Raw genomic sequence first — 8,284 nt, forward strand, 5'->3', positions numbered from 1 at the left:
TGGTTAAATTGAATAAAGAATCAGATGAACACAGAGAAAAAACATTCAGACAAGCAGACCCAGAAGAGCAAAAATTTACTTCAAGTTAAGGCATGTTTATAAAACTGAAGCTAAGACTAAGAAACCCTGTTGGAAAAAACCTCAGTAGGAAAATTTTCATGCTTAGAGAGGTGTGAGTGATAATATGGTACTACTCAAGATGTAGCTACTGCATAAATTTGTCAAAAGTGAATACTGATAAAACAGATTTCATTAAATTCAGAGGAGAGTAGTTTAATAAGATTTAAGTTTATCAGAAAGCTGTGTGCTGTTGGACCATAATATGATTGGATAACAACTTTTTGTTTTGCTATATTATTTAAGGCATATTTTTGGAATAAATTTTTTCAGTGTATTCATGTATTTAAATATAGATTGTTTTATGGTATATAACTATTTTAAACCTAACACTTAGGATACAGTTTTACCAATTTTGTTTGTTTTCTATCTTACCTCATCAAACTCTTTAATATTTAACACAACATACTCATGCAAAATGGAAAGTAGTTTTTCCTAAATCCCACATGGATGTATGTCTTTGGACCGCTGATTCCTCTGTGTTCATGACCTTGTCATTTATCTCAGCAATAAAGAACCTGACCCTAATCAGGGAATTCTGAGGTGCGGTTATTAATGCTGTATCTATTCTTGAGTTCCGTCTGGAAGTCTCAACCACCGGATTGCTCCAGGAGCACCCAATGAGCTCCGCATGAGTGCCACACACATCCAAGGAATCTGAAAACTGGTCTATCATAGGGTTCATGTATATACATGTTGGTAATTATACTTTTGTCACATGAATCAGTGCTCATTATAATTGTTTATACCCATCTCCTTGGCAGTTCATTAAAAATCCATTCTAACTTTGGATGAGAAATATAAGCAGAAACAAAAGTCAAAGAACAGGCAGCCCTGTGTGACTTTTGTCCCACCAAGTGAACTCACTAAAATCATTTGAAACTCATTGCTGTAGAGGGGACTAAGCAAGATTAAAAAAAAAATAGCACAATTAACTTTCTTACCAATGTGGGATTTTACATCACTACTAATAAGACATTAGGCAATAAAAAGTTAAATGCATAGCATGTTTCCTTGATAGAATTTAATCACATTCCAGATGTACCAATGGATTTATGTTTTCTTAGCCTGGAAAGTGATTTACAAGATTCTTAACTATTCTCATCTTGAGGCCCTCCTATGGTATAGAAAATTTAAATGGTGCTCTCTAAGGAACAGCCTTACATTTCTTCACATAGATATTTTCAACTTAGAGGCCAAAGACAAATTCAAATAAATCTAAGAAGAAATTCAATTTCTTGGAGCCAGTTTCCCTCATTTATTCTCTCTTTAGTTATTCTTGGAAAACAGTTAACAGCAAGAGGTAAAGACAAAAGGAAAAGCAGAGATAGCCACTTACCAGAACTAGAACTAATGTAGTCAACACCCTCTTTCTGATAACCAGATATGCTTTATGACATCTAGGGAATCATCCAGAGAGAATTTGAGTGTGCATATTTGTCTTTATACATTATTAAGTTAACCAATCATTTTGATTTAAGATTTTTCAGAGCTATATGCACGTAATACGACTATATCCTATGTCAGAAGCTCACTGAAAAAAAAAAAGGGCTAAGTGCAAGAATGAAAATTACTTATTTTGTTCTATGCAAAAAGAACCTATATTTATTGAATACAAGTATTCTTTTTAAAATAGATATACTTAAAAACATTATAACCATTGCCCACCTATATAAACAGCTAGTATTTTTCCTCATTGATTTTTTCACTCCTTTTGCCAGGGCTACCAGGAAATGGTTTAAGAGTAATTTTCTTGATGTTTGATATGATTTCTTGTATTTCTGGTTATCTTACCCCTATAATGGTTTACTTGTAAACTCAGAGATACTTTATATCAGAGATACTGTAATAGACAGAAATTAAATAATGCAATCAGAGGTGATAATCTACAGCAAAAATTAAGCATATTACAGTTGCGAATATATCAGATTTTACTAATGATGTTTAAGATTAGCAGCTTGAAATACATTGTCCATAAATAATCAGATCATTTATATAACCTGTTTGGCTACTAATTTGTGGTCTTCTAGTTGATGAACATCAATTATACCAAACCATACCAGTGAATTTATGTGCTCAGTCAGACTGAGAAGTGATTTCCATAGCCCTTAACCAACCTTTCAGATGTCTGTGATAAAAATCATACTGTAATCCCACAGAAGCACTGGCTAGAAGTAAATCAGAAATCATTCACCCTTGAGTAAAATGCCAGTTTCTAATCAACTTTCACTATCTGCACAATCCTCTCTGAGCAAGTGTTCTAGGTGATAATAACTCATCCAACTTTTTAAAATATCTCAGATGTTTTGGATAGTTCTGTTTTGCTAGAGAGAGAAATTTCATCTAATTCAATATTTATTAACTCTCTTTCATGGAGATGGCTAATAGACTTTTCTTTGTAATTTCTCAGTCAAATATTTACTGCTTTTGTAAACTATTTCTCTTAACTACATTTATAACAGATTGTTCTCACCATTTAGGATGTGCTATTTTGCATAATCTATTTGTAAGTGGTTGTTTCCAATATTGTTATCTGTGAAGCTTGTTGTACAGCCTTTTATATATCAAGTTTGTAAAACAGTTAAACTGTTCTTTGAAGTTTTTTTTTTAATTTTCTTATTGAATATGTTATATAACTGAGAAACATATTTATTTGGTTATCTAATTTTTCTTTCACTGTATTTGATTATGTCACTCCAGTTAAAATAAAACCACCTTGTTGAAAAATAAGGCGATATCCTTACTGTTATTTGATCATCTGTCACAGCACCTGAAAGGTATTTACAGAAAGGTCATTTTAAGTAATCATAACCATTATCTCTATTTCTGATGAGTATCTGCTTCACAGGTAGGAAGAACATTCTTCCTGGTCTGTTTATAAGTGCACTGACCTAGGAGCCAAATTGGAATTTTTCTCCTTCAACCTAATCCATTCAGAAACATAGAACATAATACCATAAGCAGTTTTTTAAGTCTAAATACAGATTATATAATAGTTGATTTAGCCAAACAAGTAAGGCTGAAATGCTTAAATATATGGAAAGCACACAAGAAAAATATAGGTATCAAAATCCTATTAGGGCACACTTACTCCTGACTTGAGAGATTTGAATTCCATAAACTACTGAGAGATATTAACTATTTTGAACTCTGTACTATGCCCTGGAACAAGTCACGCATGCAGTGTGACATAAAATGAATGTATTAAGCCTGACTGATAGTTCATGTATAATAGGAAGTCAATGTGACTTGTGTAAATAGTATAAAATGTAAGGTGGCCAGGCAATGTCTATCTTATTAATAAGAATGCAGTATTTTAGTTGACCTGCTGTTACAAAACTGTTAAAATGGAGAAACAGAAGTCCGTTTTTAACAATGTCAGTTTGTATTGAAAATTGTGCTAATTTTATGCTGCTGAATACTATGAGGAGTTACGTAAAACACATTTAATTGTATGAAAATCCTCAGAAATCAAACAATGGTGAAAAGGATATTTGTAATAATGCATAAGTGATTTGTACGGCAAAGAAATTCTGAATGGGAGGAGGCTAGCCAGCTACTCGTTGCAATGAAGCCAGGGCTTTCTGAACCTGAAAACCATGTGGCACTAGGTCCAGGGGTCTATGGTCTCTGATAGCAGGCCAATATTAGCATGTCTGGTTTCATGCACTTGTAGGTTTTACTGGAGAATTAATCTATAGCTTTCATTAGAATTTTGAAAAGATCCAGGAAGCTATCCTCACCTCAACCCCATTCCCACATACTAAAATTTATGTTACTGGGTAACAACCTCTAGGAAACAGTAGGCGGGGGAGGAGATGAGGGAGTTTTGTTTTTTGTTTTTTTTTTCCTGTGGAAAAAAAGCACAAGTGTATGCTATAGTATTATCAATCATTTAAAATTTTTAATATCTTCATGTTCAGTGACTTTTTCACTGAGCATGATTAGTTAATAGAAAACATGCAAGAAATTAGGAAACCATATTTATTTCTTCTTTGGTACAACCAGAGATGTTACCTCAAAATTTTAAAATAAATAATCTCATCTATGAGGAGCAGGATCTGAAAAATCTGTATTTGCTTTAACATAGAGCTCAAAATAGCAGAATTTGGAAAGAGTACAATTCAACAAAAAAAAGTCAAGCTGACCTTGAAAAGCAACAGCCATGTAAGGAAGCCACTCCCAGAGTGCATATTAGGGAGCTGAAGGGGGGCTTCAGCACCAATTCTGTTGACATAGTGAGGGGTGGTCCTCAAACTACTCTGGTAATCTCTATACAACTGAAACAATACCTTGAGAATAACATGCAAATTAAAAAATGAAAATAACTACTGCAACTGAGGTAAGCCAAACAGTTGGTATTTGGGGGGTGTTTTTATTGGCACAGAGGCCCCTATGTATCACATATCACTAGCACATTAAAATTCAAGATTCTGGGGACAGGATTATAAATTTATTTAAAATGAGGATTTTGTTTGTTTTGTTCTGTTAACCAGTGACCCTGCCTTCTTCCCTCTAAGGAGAAAGAAAGGGGATTCACTGAATAGCACCATTGCTCTGACTCTATATTAGTGTTGAACGTTGTCTTCTGCTCCATTTTCCGGTGGTGGCTCTTCTCCAAGCTCGTTTGCCAGGTGTGGTTATGCAGACAGCTGGCTGCACAAAGCCTCTCACTGATCAGGTCCTTTGCTAAATGCTTGTTGCCCAGCCTGCATTGTGCAGGATGCTGGCTCGCAGAAACCAGGGGCACCAGGAGGGCCTGGTGGGCCAGGCACACCAGGAATTCCTGCCACCCCTGGAGGGCCTCGCTGGCCATCACGGCCATTCCTCCCATAGCTGGCAGGGCCTGGATCACCTGAAACATACCAAGGATTCACATGTGAAGAGGAGAACCTTTGTGGCTGCAAAGTGGCACTGAGACCCTGCAGCCACAGTATACCCCTAAGGCCTTAATAAGTGCTCTCGGAAATGATGGGTGATTATGATGAGGATGACAGTGATCATCAAGTACCTTAGTTGAACTTTCAAACTTGGACTTCCTAGAGATTAAAAATGAAATGAGACCCCTGTGTCTATCACCAGCATCTCCATCAGTAGAACCTCACTGTCCAGTGTGGTCCGATTGGTCTATGATAGCAGGCCAATATTAGCATGTCTGTTTTCATGCACTTGTAGGTTTTACTGGAGAATTAATCTATAGCTTTCATTAAAATTTTGAAAAGATCCAGGAAGCTCTCCTCACCTCAACCCCATTCCCACATACTAAAATTTATGTTACTGGGTAACAACCTCTAGGAAACAGTAGGCGGGTCTGTGGAGCACTGAAATGGAGCTAACAGTCATGTGAACTAGAAGTGGGAAATAACCTGAACTTTGAAGAACATGTGGAATAAAAAATAAAATATTTCATTAATTTTTGTACTTACTGCATGAAATGGTAATATTTGGACACAATGAGTTAAACTATATTAGCAAAGTTCATTTCAACAGATTCTTTTTACTGTTTTATGGTGGTGACCTGAAGATTTGTAATTGCACGTACAATGCCCTTTTGGCTCACATTTATTTCTTGCCAGCAGCGCTCTGTTAACATCAGCCCTCATTTATTCAGATAGGAGTAAGAAGAGCTCAGTATTTAGAAGAAAAGGTTGTAGAGACAGATGTCTTCAGATCTGCCATTTATGAGCAGTGTGACATTAGCAAGTCAGTAAGCTAGGAGGATACCTGCCTTATAATTACATTTCATGCCTGAACGCACCTGTTAAATGGGACTATCATTACGATTAGAAGATTATTAATTCATGTCTTTTAGAAGTCAGTGTAAAGTACCCTACGAAATCCCATGCTATTTTTCGCCTCAGGGGTTTACCCCACCTTGAGCTTCATCTAGCCTGAGTTCCTTGGGGGCATCACTTTCTTTTGTCAGGTCCAAGTTTGCTAGCTTCATGCAGAGGGGCACACAGAACAGAAAGGAACTTTTGCCAAACATTCCAGCCTCCTCCATTCCCCCGCACACACAAGCAACACTCTCATACTTACCCAGAAGGAGGGAATAAGAAATAAATGTAAAACATTGTCCACACCATTGTAATACAGTTTTATAGAGATCTTCATGCTGTTACAGCCATTTTGACTTGGCTATTCAACCGAAAAGGTGGAAGTCAAATCTATATATTACACACTTACTTAGGTTTAGTTCCTTTCCTTCATTTTCAGTGGCTTTAAGTTACCTTTTTTTATTTTAGTGATGTTATTACTTGTGTCTTTTGTTTTATTATAATGTTATGCTCTTAATGAGTAGTGTAATTACATGTTTCTCATACTTTTAGAAGTAGGTTAGAGATACCATTTTATGCAAAATTTCTTCCTTTTATGCATATAATTAGATCCACACAAAGCAATGTTTAGGGCAAACACTAGTTAAGTTTTCAGAAAATAACTGTCTTTGACTCATGTGCATTTCAAGGCTATAAATAAGCAGTACTTCCCCTTAAGCTTTTAGTTGACTATATTAAGTTGTGATGAGACAGATGATTATATGTTTTCTCTAAAAATGAAGCCCAGAGAAAGTTTCTCCTTAGTCCATAGCACCTAAAAATAAGGCTTTGGGGGAGCCTCTTATCATCTAACACTGAGGACAACTAAAATGTAAGTTGAGGGTTCTCCCTGGTGACACAAAGGGTTAAAGCACTGCATTATGAATCTCTCTGAAGCCTCTGAAGCCACTGCAGCATGAGTTCAATCCCTGGCCAGGAAGCTGACCCACATGGCATGGCAGAACTCTCCTGACCCCCAACCCCCAATGCTCCCCTCAGCAGTGTACTTTGTCAATCTGCCTGTTCTGCTCCCCACTGTCTCTGGTGTATATTCTCGACCACCATACCTCTGGCCTGTACCCTAGTTCTATAGGCATAAATAAATCTTTTTAAAAAGTTGATTATTCAAGATTTAAAAGATAAGTCAACTATCAAAGCATTTAATAGGTGATTTTCATGCATGTACCTTACCTGTAACAGCATTCCTAGTGAGAAGTACCAGATCTGCCTTAATGATGGCAGATCAACAATAAGAGGAGAAAATGCCCAAAGGAGAGTTGGCAAACCAGATGCCAACAGGGACTAACTGGGCAGGGAGTGCACAAGTAGATGAACAAACAACAGTCCACAAGCCAAATCCCATTTTGTGGATTTGATCGAGTTAGTGTGGCTACTTGTTTATCTGTAGATTGTCTGTGGCTGCTTTTGTACAAGGGCCGAGTTGAGTGACTGCCACTGAGGCCCCATGGCCTTCAAAAGTAGGGAGGAAAATCAGTTTTTTACAAAAATTTTTACTTTTTTATGCTATCAGTTATCTTCTAATGAAGTCAGTAGTAAGAAATACTACTGACTTCATTAGAAGATAACTGATAACATAAATCTAATGAAAATTAGCCACTGATATTCCACATCAGTTTTGAGCAGCAATAGGGAGGACTGAGGCATGTGGTGATAGTAGAATAGAAGCTGACAGTGTTTCTGCACCATCCAACTCACAGGGGAGAAGGTCAGTGCTACCAAAATTCCTGATAATTTTCAAAGGAAACTAGGAAGCTCAGTTTCTAACTAAATATCATCTCTCAATTTTCCAATGTTAGTAACTAGTCATGAATTGACAGGGAAGTGGAAGACATAAGAACCAAGAGTTACTATTGATTCTTCTAGCTCTATCACAGAAAATAAGGATATTTTTCTGAGGTTTTACACTGTAGAAGTAGAAGACAAAAACAACATTCATACTAAAAAAGAAAGAAAGAAAAAAGACTGTCAGTTTCTAGTGAGTCCTAACCCTGGGCATTTACTCTCAAAAGTACCTTAACACTTAGGTGTGGTGACCTAATTATGAGGTAACACTAAGTCAGAGTCAGTGTCATTCAAGAAGTCCACTAGGTACATTAGAGTATCTATAAACTAATTTTCAACTTTTAAGAAGAAAAGGTATGACAAAAAAGAGAAACACATGTCTTTTGCAGCAACTTGGATGGAGCTGGAAAAGATCATGCTTAGTGAGATAAGCCAGAAAGAGAAAGAAAAATACCGTGTGGTTTCACTCATAGCAGGAGTATAATGGATCAGGCGAGAAAATAACAAAAATAATGAACAACCATATACCAGAGACATTTTGTGGGGGT

General features: G+C 36.4%; 1 protein-coding gene across 1 annotated transcript in view; it reads right to left on the reverse strand.

The window, feature by feature from the left end:
• Window positions 1-4,127: 4,127 nt before the first annotated feature.
• Window positions 4,128-8,284, reverse strand: part of COL9A1 (collagen, type IX, alpha 1) — a 63,208-nt gene continuing 59,051 nt past the window's right edge. Inside the window, exon 32 of the mRNA XM_012720238.1 lies at window positions 4,128-4,972. Within this exon, the coding sequence (XP_012575692.1) occupies window positions 4,788-4,972 (185 nt within the window). The 3' untranslated portion in view covers window positions 4,128-4,787. The remainder of the gene's footprint in view (window positions 4,973-8,284) is intronic.

This window comes from Condylura cristata, unplaced genomic scaffold, assembly GCF_000260355.1.
Source record: "Condylura cristata isolate star-nosed mole 26May11 unplaced genomic scaffold, ConCri1.0 scaffold00001, whole genome shotgun sequence".
Classification (NCBI taxonomy): Eukaryota; Metazoa; Chordata; class Mammalia; order Eulipotyphla; family Talpidae; genus Condylura; species Condylura cristata.